The 14,112-nt window shown below is 46.2% G+C and overlaps 1 protein-coding gene and 1 long non-coding RNA gene across 10 annotated transcripts in view; one reads left to right on the forward strand and one right to left on the reverse strand.

The window, feature by feature from the left end:
• The window catches only part of si:dkey-151g10.3 (serine/threonine-protein kinase WNK3), a 29,886-nt gene that overhangs the window by 1,597 nt on the left and 14,177 nt on the right, over nt 1-14,112 (forward strand). For 6 of the 9 annotated variants that reach the window (XM_057041066.1, XM_057041068.1, XM_057041072.1 and 3 more), the window contains exons 2-10: nt 3,935-4,924; nt 10,841-11,013; nt 11,220-11,440; nt 11,821-11,978; nt 12,152-12,240; nt 12,350-12,569; nt 12,749-13,067; nt 13,188-13,300; nt 13,398-13,598. In XM_057041066.1, coding sequence (XP_056897046.1) covers nt 4,208-4,924; nt 10,841-11,013; nt 11,220-11,440; nt 11,821-11,978; nt 12,152-12,240; nt 12,350-12,569; nt 12,749-13,067; nt 13,188-13,300; nt 13,398-13,598 — 2,211 coding nt within the window. In that variant the 5' untranslated portion in view covers nt 3,935-4,207. The remainder of the gene's footprint in view (nt 1-3,934; nt 4,925-10,840; nt 11,014-11,219; nt 11,441-11,820; nt 11,979-12,151; nt 12,241-12,349; nt 12,570-12,748; nt 13,068-13,187; nt 13,301-13,397; nt 13,599-14,112) is intronic. The other 3 variants (XM_057041071.1, XM_057041075.1, XM_057041070.1) reach the window with 2 other exon arrangements.
• LOC130530144 (uncharacterized) lies at nt 12,242-12,891 on the reverse strand. The gene is made up of 2 exons (XR_008951750.1): nt 12,665-12,891; nt 12,242-12,560 (listed from the first exon to the last, which is right to left on the reverse strand). It is a non-coding gene; the product is annotated as an uncharacterized LOC130530144 (long non-coding RNA).

The following is a 14,112-nucleotide window of genomic DNA, read 5'->3' on the forward strand; positions in this document are numbered from 1 at the left end:
GGCTTAAATTCTTCATCATCACAAACTTCTTCTGCTTGACACTGAGCTGCAAAATCAGCCAGTTTTACACTAAAAAGTTCAAGTTCTCCCCTGTTTCTCCTCTCCTCTCCTCCTCTCCTCTCCTCTCCTCTCCTCTCCTCTCTCTCCTCTCCTCTCCTCTCCTCTCCTCCTCTCCTCTCTCCTCTCTCTCCTCTCTCCTCTCCTCTCCTCCCCTCCTCTCCTCTCCTCTCCTCTCCTCTCTCTCTCCTCTCTCCTCCTCTCCTCTCCTCTCCCTCCTCCTCTCCTCTCCTCTCCTCCTCTCTCCTCTCTCTCCTCTCCTCCCTCTCCTCTCCTCCTCTCCTCTCCCCTCCCCTCCCCTCCCCTCTCCTCTCCTCTCTCCTCTCCTCTCCTCTCCTCTCCTCCTCTCCTCTCCTCTCCTCTCCTCTCCTCTCCTCCTCTCCCCTCCCCTCCCTCCTCTCCTCCTCCTCTCCTCTCCTCCTCCTCTCCTCTCTCTCCTCTCTCCTCTCCTCTCCTCTCCTCTCCCTCCCCTCCCCTCCCCTCCCCTCCCCTCCTCCCCTCCCCTCTCCTCTCCTCTCCTCTCCTCTCCTCTCAACTGTAGCTGCTTTTGTTCTGGCACAAATTCAGCTATAGTCACTGCTTTCATTCACACAAACATTGGCACATATTTTATCAGGCAAAATCCCCCCTGTCCCCTTTTTGTCTGTGCCACCCCCCTCTCTTTATCTCTCTCTTGTTCTCTTTCACACACACATTTTTCCCACCCCTTCGACCAGCCGGCCCCCCTTGCACCATCTCTCCTTCCCTCGCTCTCTGAAACTCTGCTGTCCGCCTGCTCTTAATGGCTACAATTCTTTTGCTGTCCCTTTCGCCAGTTTTTATTCACTCTTTTCACATGCGTGTCCCCCACCAGAGCGAAAACTATGCATTCAGTCTCTTTTTCTCGCTCTGCCTCTCTCGACATTTGTCTGCCTAATCTGTTTGATGTGTGTGTGTGTGTGTGTGTGTGACACAGGAGAAAGTATGCACTCCTATGGCTTTCAAATAACTTTGCCGAACTTTAACCATTTTTAATGATATAAATGTGCAATCTTCATATAGATTTGCAGGTTTCCGGCAATAGTTTTGATTAAAACAATTTTAAATGATGTTGGCAACCACAAAGCCGCGTTGTCACCCAGATTTCACTGCTCATTGCAGAAGCGGTTTGGCAGCTGCAGGTGTTCTCTGTGGCCTCGGGGGCAGGAATGGTGTGAGGCAGCGTGTCAGGTGTTCTGTTCTCAGACGCAGGAACGCGGACGCTGAGCTCCTGGGATGTGAACGCACGGTATTCCGCTGCCACTGGCATCGATTTTGCCCCGATAAACGTTAAGTTTGCCACGTTTGCCCACCCTGGCAGTTGCTTGGCTGTTTGGCTGGTGTCAGGAAATTCCTTTTGGCGTTCTGTCACTGAAAGGCCAAACTGGGGTTTTGGGTGTGAAAGAGAGGGTTTGTTGTTTTGTCCACGTATAAAAAATCGAACCAGGGTGAGAGAGAAAGAGAAGCACAAAGTTTGTTCGGACCTGCTGGTGTGTGTCTCACATCTGTTCATGTGTGTGTGTGTGCTGTGCGAGATGGTGATGGGGTTGAACGTGTTTGATGTACTGTGATAACTCTGTCCGGTATGTGGCATTCATGGGAACTCCTTGCCCTGGGGGACATGGACGAATAAGCTCCTGTTTAAAGGGCAGCTTCCCTCAGTATCGCCTGTTGTTTTTCCCTCCTTTATGTTCCGCACATCCTGTTGACCTTTATGTTATTTAGTCCCACTGTACTCCACAGTAGATACTACTGTATGCAGGAAACTTGTTTTTGTATCTCTTTACGTAGTTTCATATAAATTGATGCGTTGTTTGAATCTGAAGGGCAAAACGCCGAACTTTACATAAATAATTATGTATTTTTTGTTAAGTAATGTTAAAGCCATGATTAATTTCGCAAATAGAACCCCCTATAAGGTCCTGCTCAAGGTTTCTTCCTGTTAAAAGTAAGTTCTTCCTGCCATTAAACTTATTTGATCAGGGTCAGGGTTTATGTAAAGCAGCTAGAGCCAATGTGATTCTATAAATAAAGTTAAATTGAATTGAACTGAGAAAACTGTTGGTGGATTTTTGTAATTATTTGCTGTATAATTGTTAGAACAATGAGGTTTTTTTTCTTCACTTGAAAAGTAAATGAACGCGCTCCACTGTGGGTGGTTACGAGCTCCCAGACTTGTTTCTGATGTTTATATTTGTTTTAGGAATGCTGCTTAGCTGGAATTCTGTCTTTGTCTCCCGGAGAGCTTGAGCGGCTGGTCCCACATCAGACCGTTGTCGCCTAAATTTGACTGACAGCTACTAGCATTGGCTGTCAGACTCGTCCTTTAAGACTAGCGAGGCAACAGGTTTGATGTGAGTGTTGATGACTGCATTGTTGAAAAGAGAAAGTGGCCCACGGGAGCCACTGGACGACCCATCAGGGGTTGTGGTGCGGTTCGCTCATTAAAGCTTAACGAAAAAGTCCAACTGTTCAGACTTTAACGTGATGGGGCAGATATGTGGGGCATGTGCAGCATCGAGATGTGACCTACACAAGTGTGCTGTAACCTCAGACGTCAGTGTGGATGTATAGTCTTAAACTAGAGCTAGGTTTAGAGTTAGGGCTAGGGCTAGGGGTAGGGCTAGGGTTAGGGCTAGGGCTAGGGCTAGAGTTAGGGGTAGGGCTAGGGGTAGGGCTAGAGTTAGGGCTAGGGGTAGGGCTAGGGGTGGGGCTAGGGCTAGGGGTAGGGCTAGAGTTAGGGCTAGGGGTAGGGCTAGGGGTAGGGCTAGGGCTAGGGGTAAGGCTAGAGTTAGGGCTAGGGGTAGGGCTAGGGGTAGGGCTAGAGTTAGGGCTAGGGGTAGGGCTAGGGTTAGGGCTAGGGGTAGGGCTAGGGCTAGGGTTAGGGGTAGGGTTAGGGCTAGGGCTAGGGCTAGGGTTAGGGCTGGGGTTAGGGCTAGGGGTAGGATTTGGTTCAAAATGACCAGCTGCTCATAGAGATCAGTGGCCCCTCAGCCTGTACACCCAGTGGACTCACAGAAGCAACACTGGTCACTTACGCTGAGTATAATCATAATCAAATGTGGGACTTTTTGTTTACCGTATAAGCCCTTTTTTCAGATGTGCAGCAGTCACTCCAACAGTCTCTCCGCTCATGCATTATTCACGCTCAGCCGACCCGTAGTTCATCATCCATATTTAATGGTTGAGTTTGCATACTCCCCAACTCCAGCTTTCTCTAATGGAGACACAAAAAAAAGCTGTGGACAAACATATGTTGTTCAATTTACAGACAGATGGGTATTATTATTAGTAGCTCGACAACACAGGTCCTGCATATTAACTGATGGTGTTTCCATGCCAGCCTGACAACTGAACTGATACTGTGTGTTGCTGTTTACATTAGGTGCTTTTAAAATAAGTCATATTTCATTTTTCCAGGCTCAAAGAAAATACAGTGTCCAGTTGCAAAACCTGAAAGTTGTTGAGTCAATCCCACTGATCTGGAGCAAAATGTTTGTAACTTTTGCTGTTTAGAAGGCTTTTTATCTCCTTAACAAGCTGAGTGGTATAATGGAAGTGTAATGGAAAGTAAGAATGGTGCTTCCCATTCCCATTAGCCTCAATTTTGAATCTTCTCCCTTAATGTGATCCTCTCCCTGCTCCTCAGCTGATCAGTAATAAAGGACACGCAAGTGCTTATACTGTGTTTGCACCAGTAAATACAGACACATATTTACCTCTCATATGCAATACCAACACTGCAGTGTAGTTTCCTCAGCAGCCAGTCCTTCCTCTCAAGAATAAAAATATTATAAGTTAAGGCATCAGTAAATAAAATAAATATATTGATGCAGTCTTTTGCTTTTTTATCTTGCAGGGCTTGTTTGAAGAGCTTCACCCTGGAGCTGTAAAGACGCTCTGCAGCTTTTTCTGTTCCTGTAAAGGTCAGGAGGGACGTGTGGGATTGGCTGCACCTGAGCACTGCACCTTAAATTAGGCCCATGGTGAAAATTCCCTGCGTGACGTTTAAGGATTTAATTTCACAAACTGAGAGTGGAGAGTGTCCTGTCACAGCCTGCAGGACCGGACGGATTTATTGGAGAGAGCCAAGGAGAGGAGGGGGCTGAGAGAGAGGCAGAGGCAGTGGGAAATGGCTACGGATCCAGGGGAGCCCACCGGCACCGAGGACTCTGCAGAGAAACCTGATGGACAGCGGGAGGAGGGCAGGGCACGCCCTCAGAGGGAGAGGACGCTCAGCACCCCCTCTAACTTCCCCTCCTCCGGGAATCAGGAGAGGAATCCAACAACAGGGGAGGATGGAGGTATTCTCGGTGAAGGAGGAGGAGGGAGGAAGGGGGAACCCTCCCAGGTCAGGGACAAGAAACCAGTCAGAATGATTTCATTCTCCACGCCGTCGCTGCCAGACAGCACGGGCCCCAAGCAGCTGAGGAGGGAGAAGCGCTTCTTCAGGAAGAGCGTGGAGATTTGCGAGGAGGCTGACGATGTGGAGGTGCCCCCGGAGGCGCCACACAGCGCCCCTCACTCGGCGCTGCACGCCTCAGACTCGGTCTTCGCTGGCGCTGTCCTGCCGCAAGGGGCTGCTTCACCTGCGGCCCCCGGCCACGACCCCTCCTGCCCCGGCTCCAGCCAGGAGGCGGACAGGGATGCTCCTTCGACCACAGCCAACCAGAGAGGGAAGGAGAGGGAGCGCGAGCAGGAGGAGGAGGCTGAGATGAAGGCCGTGGCCACCTCTCCTGGAGGCAGGTTCCTCAAGTTTGATATTGAACTTGGCAGAGGGGCCTTCAAGACTGTGTATAAAGGCCTGGATACAGAGACGTGGGTGGAGGTGGCCTGGTGTGAGCTCCAGGTAAGACCTAAACCTCCTAAACCTCTCCCCAACGTTTACCAACAGTAATCATTATCTCTGCCTTAGCACTGTTTATTAAAATAAACCAAACTTTGAGATAAAAAAGCATGTGGATAATCCAAACTCCTCACAAACCAAAAGCCTGCTCTAGAACTCTTTGAGGCATACTGTATGTTCTTTTGAAGCCAATGTTCTGTGCGTCATCAGAGCTCTTCCCTCTGAACTCTGGAAATCTCAGCACGTCGCCTGCTCGCTGTGAGGCTGCAGCTCAGCGGAGACGGGGTGAAACAGAAGAGCATCCATTGTAGATGAATGACAGCACAAAGTGAAAGTGGAAGCTCTGCCTTTTCTAGAACTGGCATAAATAATAGAAGCAGGGCCTGTCACTGTTTCCTCCGGCTGTATTCGGCTTCCCTCCCCGAGCTTGGTTTATAGTATTTCCTACAAAATCCATTGGAAATATACAGTATATATATATATTGTTATTCAGGTTTCCTTAAACTGTCCAGAGACATTCGTTCAGTGACTGAGGGTGTGTCACTCCTGTCGACCCACATTAAGACCAGTCAAAAATCTATAATGGCTCTGTTTTTTTTTTCCTGTTTTGTTTCCATACAAGCTGTTTGTCTGTTGGGTAAAATAAGGTGGGACAAAGTAACTAACCCTAACCCTAACCCTAAAAACATCATCGGCGTACAAATGCAGATGGAAAAGCTCTGAACGCGACTGTGACAAGCTGTTTTTCACGACAAGAGCAATGAAATTTAATAAGTGTCAGACGTCAGCTCTCCGTCCCTTCCCTGCACGGAAGGGAAGCTCACCCTGGGCTGTAATGGGAAACGTCGTTGGAGGTTGTAAATGCAACACGTGATGGGAGACGGGAGTTGTGGAGGAGAAAAAGCCTCCTTCTGACTCTTGGCCCCACAATATGAGCAGTGTTATGGTGAGGCGTCCGGTTTGACTGTTGGCTTTGTGTGAGAAAAATCAGTTGTGTGTTTGGTTTGGAGCTAATTCTAAAACAAGAGTGTTGGCTAATCCTTGAGCTCAATCTCTGTCAGCTGCACTAACAAACAGCAGGCAAACTCCCATCACCTACTCTGGTTTAGTCTAATCATTCTGGTTCTCCTCAGCAGGCGGGCTGCTGTCCAGCCCTGCTTAAATACTTTACTCAGCAGCTTGCTTGGTGACCCTGTTTCACCTTCAGTTGATAAGCTTATGTATTTTTCTTTGACATCTTTCTTTTAGGAGTGACATCTGCTCTGTGGTGAAGTTTGCAAAGGGTGCAAGAAAACCCAAGAACAATATAACTTTTAAAAGTGAATGACTTTATTGCTTCACCCAACCTGGAATAGCTTTTTCCCGAAAAGCATTTTCAATTGGCCTTTTGTTCCTGCAGAAGTTTTAAGTTTTAATCACTGAATAACTGAAATGGGTCAAAAAGCTTTGAGCAAATTCACATGTTAGGATATGCACAAGCAGTAAGGACAAAGACGAGAGAGAAAACGTGAGGTGGAAAGACAGAGGGGGAGATTTCGACCAAACAGAGGATTACCGTGGCATCTTTCCCAGAGCGCTCATGTGGCTAAAGCTAACTGACCACATGCAGGGAGACACATGCACGCAATCACACGCATGGACACATACACAAAGATGACCTGCTCACAGGTCCACAGAGTGAGCCATTATAACATTCAGTGTCAAATTTTAGCAGGCTGATCACTTGTCTAAAGCCTCCATGCAGTATGGCCTACAGTGGGACATGATCATATATGAATGAGATCCACATTTGTGCACAAATTATCACTGCTGAAAGTAATGAATTTCTTAGAAGAGTAACCGAGCGTGCACGTTAGCTGTCCAAGTGTGTCCTTAAAGATCCCTGTGTGGACAGTGTGTATCTCCTTGGCCTGGACGTTTCATGAGAACTTCCCACCTTAAAAGGCAGAAATGCTCGTCCTCCTTTGCCACGGCTTCGTCTTTTGTCATCCATCACCCTAAATGGAAGTGTTTGTTCATGTATCACATTTCTCCATCAACACCGTTGCTCCCTGAACGTCCGTGTCCACATATGCCACTGTGTGTGTGTGTGTGTGCGTGTGTCTGTGTGTGTGTGTCCGTCTATCACCCCGGCTCTCGTGCTCTCCCTCCCTCCATCTCTCCCTCCATCACTTTTTGTCTGTGTGAGTGAGCATGCAGAGTGATCCAGGGGAGTTAATTACAGTGGATGCCTGCAACGCCGGAACAAAAACCCTGCACAGACAGCATAACTCGAGCAGCAGAAACCAGTCTGGTTCAACCCAGTTATACCCGACGGGTTCAGCACCAATCAGCCCAGCTCAGCCACAGAGGCTGTCAGGAATAAAGCCCCCATAGTGGCGACCACAACTCTAAAAAAAACGTAAAGTTGATTATTAGCAGGTATAACACGAATATGTTCCTATAAAGCCTTCTGGAATTATGCCGGCAAATAAATGCCAGCTTAGGAGCCCCCCCGCCCTTCAAATACCCTGCTATGATTCTAGTAGAAAGGCTTGTTATCTTTTTAAGACCGTGTAAGAACTTGGACTTTGACCTGCTGAGGATAACATGAGCACTGTGATTTAACGTGCAATCACCATGAAAAAGAGGCTGGATTATTGTTCAAATACCTCAGAAGAGTCAGTGTAGTCATAGCTGCTATAGCTAATAGCTAAAGGGAGGTGGTGCACATCATTCTAGCGCTTTAAAAAACAAGCAGTTTATTCCAGGTATAGCAGATAAATGCCATTGATGCGCCCACCTACAGACTAAATATAGACTGGGCAAAATCAGATATGCTGCAGCTGAACTGACCGGCCTGGAATCGATCCAATCAAGCTGTTCCTAATGCATGCACAACAACGACACTGACCACTGGCGTCTGTCCCTCGGGTCCACTGCCTGGTATTGAATGTATGAGTTGTGACCACAACCTACTGGTATTAACTGTATAGGCCAATCAGAAGTTAATATCTCTGGACTGTGTTGCACGATGTGACCGTTATTGGAGGACAATACCGTCAAATTACTGGAACAGTTGTAAAATTCGACTTTTACGTGAACTTTTCGACTGCCTGTTTTGCTTCTGCAAGGTTTGCGAACCTAACCTACTGGTCCAGGCTTCTAATCCAGTGTGTGGGCTAACCTGCTATCCTGTAAACCTGACCTGTTGTAGCTTACAGTAATCTAATCCCTCCCGTCAGCCACCTCAGATTTTCTTACACTGGCATGCCTGTGTGTCTTTTAGTGCACATTCATGCACACGAAATACTGCTTTATAAATATCCAACCACAGAAACGCTTCATGCTTCCCTGTGTAGTAGTGAGTGAAATGAACAGATTTCTCCTGCCGTGACACACTTCCATCACATTCCCGAGCGTAACCGGGGAAGCCGACTCACCTTATGTGGGTAGTAAGATAGCTGACGCCTCACAGTGTTGGCTAAAATAGATGTTTTAAGGTTTGCATGCGCATGCTTCATGACCCCAGCCTTTCACATCTAAAAAATGGGTGTAAGTTGTATCCTGCCCATTTCATGTTATGAAGCTACTTAACAGCTTGACCTTCTACTGTGTCAGATGTCTGATCTAAAAAGCCTCTTGGTACGACACCGTGTGTTCTGCTGTACTGCATTTAGGACACTGCAGCAGTGTCTGGTGTCACCTTTTGGGAAACGAGACTGAAGCGGATCAGCCAAACCCTGTGATGATTACATTTATTGGAATCTTTATCGTTTTTAAATGGGTTGACTGTTGTGACAGCAGGGACTCCAGCCGCCTGTGAGTTCCTGAAGCGAACTAAAAATATCTCTGATGAGGACAGCAAAAGAGCAAATGACAAATTGCATCCCAATTTATTGTTCATTTTATCAGAGTGGACACTCCCTAAGGGTTTACAATCTAAGCTCCTGGGCTCATTACGGATGCTTTGACTTCTGACTCTTATTAATTCATTTCAAAACAAAGGGGAATGACCATATATTTATCGTTTATTTGGGTAGTAGTGAATCTTTCACAGCAGACTTTACCTTTAAATGATAAAAGTGTGCATAATCAGAATGAACATAACATTAAAATGAATAAAAAGCCTGGTATGAGATATCTCCCATAAATCGGACCCATGTTGAACTCATTTTATGGTTTATTTTCACTGCGTTGTTGCTTGTTGTGATGCTAGTCTGTCTATAACACTATGTTACCACATGTTTAAAGGGTCAATTTTATGTGGAACTGAGCCGTCTGTGCCCCCAAGACTTGATTTTAAGGTCAGAATATGGGTCAGGTTGAGGTTAGGGAAGAGAACTGGGGAATTTTGTCAATGAGAGCCGAGCAAACGTGAGCGTAGCGGGGGGAGACTGTGTAGCATGAAAATGTTTGTGAGAATTTGTCTAGACACAGACTCAGTGAGTGAACTTTTTGCGACCTTTGGCTGACCTGAGGCCATTTGATGTGACACTCAGAGGGAGGCAGTAAACAGCAGAGGCAGCAGACAAAGACACACATGCAAGCACTCTGTCTCGGATATTACGAGACGAGCGATGCCCGACTGATGAGTCAGACAGAGGACAGAGACGCCCAAACAACCGCTCTTCCATCACATGCAAAACACACACGCTCACATGTGTGTGAGTGTGCATGTGTGTGTTCTGAACCATTAAAGCAGATGGTAATAACACAGGCCTTTTCTGGCAGGTAGAACTATTGCATGTGTGTACTTAGCAACAAGAGGTGGTAGAAGAATGAGAGCCTGGGGTTGATCAAGGTTGGAAACATTCCAGTACAAACTGCAATTATAAACATGCCGTTTGCTGATGTTACTTCCCTGTGGAGACAGAGAGCCTGTTCACCAGCAACGCCTTTTATAAGAAATGCAGACACAGGTGGGAAGGATGCATCTACATCTTAATGCAGAGGCAGAATAACAGTTGAAGGGGTCCTATTCTACTTGGAAAAATGGTTCATTGTGCCCCGTCCGCTTTGTGTGTCGAGAAAAAGCTGAACATCAATAAATATCGATTTGTGGAAAGCTTGTGCGATCACTTCTATTTATAGGGAAGTCTGGTAGTGACACAACAGTGTCTGCCATCTACCCCCCCCCGATATTAAATCAGACTGTGGTGAGTTTATTTTGCTTTTAGCATCTACAGCAGGATTCAAAGGCTCCTGCAGAGGAAGGACAGGTATATTGTTAAATATATTTTCTTCACTACAGAAACACGTGCACACACACGTCAACAGAGGTGCAGAGAGCTCAGACCTGAAATGCTTTGTTATTCGTACACATGGCAGGCAGACAGCAACAGCTGCTTTTGACAAGTCTAAAAATATGCCCTGAATTAGTGAAGCTACTCAAGATTTTGTCCGTTGTAAAATGCTGCGATTTTCGATTCGTTTCTGTTATATCACCATCACATCATTTGGAATGCCCACTCGCACTTTTATAAGACTGTTTGCTTGATATTCAGCTCAAGGGGCGTTTACATTAGAATGCTATTGTTTTGTGCGTAGGAACTGAATAAGCTCTTTGCACCGCTTTCTCGAGTATTTATTTCCATAAATAAGCTGTGCTACAAAGGGATTAGTCATTCCCAGTTCCTATGGGATGCTGCCCATGTCCTTGAATAAGACCAGAAGCTGTGTCCATTCTGTCCTTCAGACAGGGAATATGTGGCAGTTGCAGTGTGAATGTGCTTTTATGAAGCTCCAGCCTGGGTGTTGTCTCAGATCTGTGCCTAATTCTGGCGTGATAGTGCCATCTAGCGGTTGGAGGTGTAATTGCACACTTACGGGTTTATTTCTTTTTCTGTGGGTTTATGACATTTTTCAAGCTATATCTAAAGCTTTAGGACTATGTGGCATGTAATTGCTTGAGCCCTGGTTGTATTTCTCTCACATCAGGACCGCAAACTGACCAAGGCAGAGCAACAGCGTTTCAAGGAGGAGGCCGAGATGCTGAAGGGGCTTCAACACCCCAACATCGTCCGCTTCTATGATTCCTGGGAGTCTGTGCTCCGTGGAAAGAAGTGTATTGTACTCGTCACTGAACTCATGACTTCGGGAACACTCAAAACGTTAGTTTGGCTCTATCTCCTGTAACCTTTAGCATTATTTTCCACCTTAACGGTGTTAGCACAGTTCCTGTTTCACCCAGAACACATTCTAACACAGCAAAAAGTTAATGTTAGAGTAAGATATGTTCTCTGTTACAGTCATGATAATTTAAGCCCTCCACCATCTTTTTGTTTGACAAATTTCTGCTTTTGATCTCTCCCTATAGCTATCTGAAGCGCTTTAAAGTGATGAAGCCTAAAGTCCTGAGGAGCTGGTGTAGGCAAATCCTGAAGGGCCTCCACTTCCTTCATACCAGAACACCTCCGATAGTCCACCGAGACCTCAAGTGTGACAACATCTTTATTACAGGCCCTACAGGTTCAGTCAAGATAGGCGACCTGGGACTGGCAACTCTCATGCGGACCTCTTTTGCCAAAAGTGTTATAGGTAGGCTACATAAGCAGATTAACTGCTCATAGGAACATGCCAGGAGCTTATTAGATGGTAGCAAAATGACTCAGGGCTTATAGATATTATTTTCTAAATCTAATTAACTCAGATATTATTGAATATATATGTTAAAAGCACTGCTGCTGACAAAGTGCTGATGATGTGGTTAATCCATCTTAATCAATGCGTTCTGCAGCGCATGAAGCTCAATAAAGGTTAATGGAAGAAGCAAGAGCTATCGCCAGGAAAGTGCTTATCAGAGTTATATCTGGGCATTAGGCTACTCCTGGAAGTTTTAAGTTTACTTCTAATAGTGGTGTGATGTTTTATTGATTACACTTGAGGATTGAATATTGACCGACATGTTGCCTCAACAGGGACCCCGGAGTTCATGGCCCCGGAGATGTATGAGGAGCACTATGACGAGTCTGTGGATGTTTATGCCTTTGGCATGTGCATGCTAGAGATGGCGACTTCTGAATATCCCTACTCCGAGTGCCAAAATGCTGCTCAAATCTATCGCAAAGTCACAAGTGTGAGTCTCTCTGAGTGCAACACATCTGTGGCGATGCCCTCTGTGGATAAACTCTGACCTTTAAAGCTGCACCCATGCTTGAATCTGAGTAGTAGCTGAATCTAAGTATATACAACCCTCTAAAACTTCATTCTTTTGTTGAATTAACTACTTTCCTTTTTTGTTTTCTGAAGGGTATAAAACCTGCCAGTTTCGATAAAGTCAATGATCCGGAGATCAAGGAGATCATTGAAGGCTGCATTCGACAGAACAAGAGCCAGAGGCAAAGCTGATCTTTCTTTATATTAAATCCTACCAGGCAGAGTTACCATAGAGACACCTCACACCTTAAAGCACGATTTACTTATTTCATTGTGTGATTCTTCTCTCAGACTTTCCATCCGTGATCTCCTGAACCACGCTTTCTTTGGGGAAGACACTGGCGTCCGTGTAGAGCTGGCAGAGGAGGACACGGGCACCCAGGACTGCCTGGCCCTCCGGATTTGGGTTGACGAGCCCAAGAAATTAAAGGGCAAACACAAAGACAACGAAGCCATCGAGTTCAGCTACGACCTGGAGAATGATGTTGCTGAGGAAGTGGCGCTAGAGATGGTGAGACAAGGGTCATTTTTAAAGAACAGAAGCAAGGATTTGGTGTGACAAAAGGTAGAAAGGGAGAAGATTTGATGCATCAGAAGAAAGGTCACCTTAGGGAAATCTTTCATCTCGTGCTGACCTACTTCCCCCTCCGTTCACCTCTGCTCATTAATAATGTTCCCATTTTTTCTCAGGTGAAGTCGGGATTTTTCCACGAGAGCGATGCCAAAGTGGTGGGGAAATCCATCCGAGACCGAGTGAATCTCATCAAGAAGTCCCGCGAGCGTCGGCAGCAGCAGCAGCTTCTCCAGCAACAGCAGCAGGGCCTGGAGGAAAGAAGAGACTCCGCTTTCACCTCCTCCACCTTTGCTCATCCATCATGGCCGTCCTCATCGGGGCCAGGAGCGGCTGGACAGACGGGAGGAGGAGGGCAGGAGTCCGAGGAGCCGTCTGATGGGGATCAGCATATCAAACAGCATTATATCTTCAGTGGAACCACCCCTAATCTGCCAGGTATTCACCTTTAATATATACGATAATATTTGATATATGATGATGATGATGATGATATATATGATAATAGACCTCTGTGTAGTAAACATTTACATCCCTTCTAAAATTTTGTTCTTTCAGAAGACGAAAGCATCGGGTCGGCCAGCTGTGAATCATATGCAAGTGGGCAGAGTCACTATTCTCACCAAGGGGAATTCTACAGCCACTCTCAGACGTTCCCTGCTGTGGCACCAGTACAGTTCTCATTTACATTCACTCATATAGCTAAAAATATGTATTTGGCATCAGTGGACTGATAATGTGCATTTTTAATGGATTCTTCCACTACAGAGTTGTAGCACTCCATCTCGCCCCCAGATGGTCCCCATCGGTGAGAGCGGAAGTGTTCCTAACTTACCTGTCGGCCAAAGCGCGAGCATGTCCAGCATGTCTGTAGGCCAGAGTGGAGGAGGAGCTGCTGCTCAGACGTTTCTTCAGCCCAATCCCATGGTTCCACAGGTATCACCAAGTGTCCAACAACAATATTTTCAGGTGAAAATGGTGATGATACTAATTTGCACTTACCTGAGAGGCATATTTACACACTGGGTAGAATATTTAACATTCTCACTGTTCAAATGAAGTTTGTCACACTAAATATAATGTCATATTTTGGGTGGATTTTACTCAATGACGTAATTGGTAGGCCTGATCTACTAAATATCCATTTGACGCGTTTGCCTTCATAAGCAGATTAGGAAAATGCACAAAATAATGGGAGGGGGATATGCAAATGTTATCATTTATCACACCCAAGACTGATTGCGGTCGGTGTGTGTGCATCTGTGTTTGGCACGTTTGAAAGGCACAGCGTTTCGCACAAAAGGCTGCTGTCATTGTGGTGAGAAGGAGCTGTAGCTGCAATGTCAGACGATGGAGAGACAGAGAGAATCACCGGTGCATGTGTTAAAATAATTGGACTGTCAGAAATAAAATTAGTAGAGACCGACTGTCTGTGCAGCCATGCTATTGTTGAGCTGCTGGATGACCTCAGGGCTGATTTGGA

This window comes from Takifugu flavidus, chromosome 8 (assembly GCF_003711565.1).
Source record: "Takifugu flavidus isolate HTHZ2018 chromosome 8, ASM371156v2, whole genome shotgun sequence".
NCBI classification, from domain to species: domain Eukaryota; kingdom Metazoa; phylum Chordata; class Actinopteri; order Tetraodontiformes; family Tetraodontidae; genus Takifugu; species Takifugu flavidus.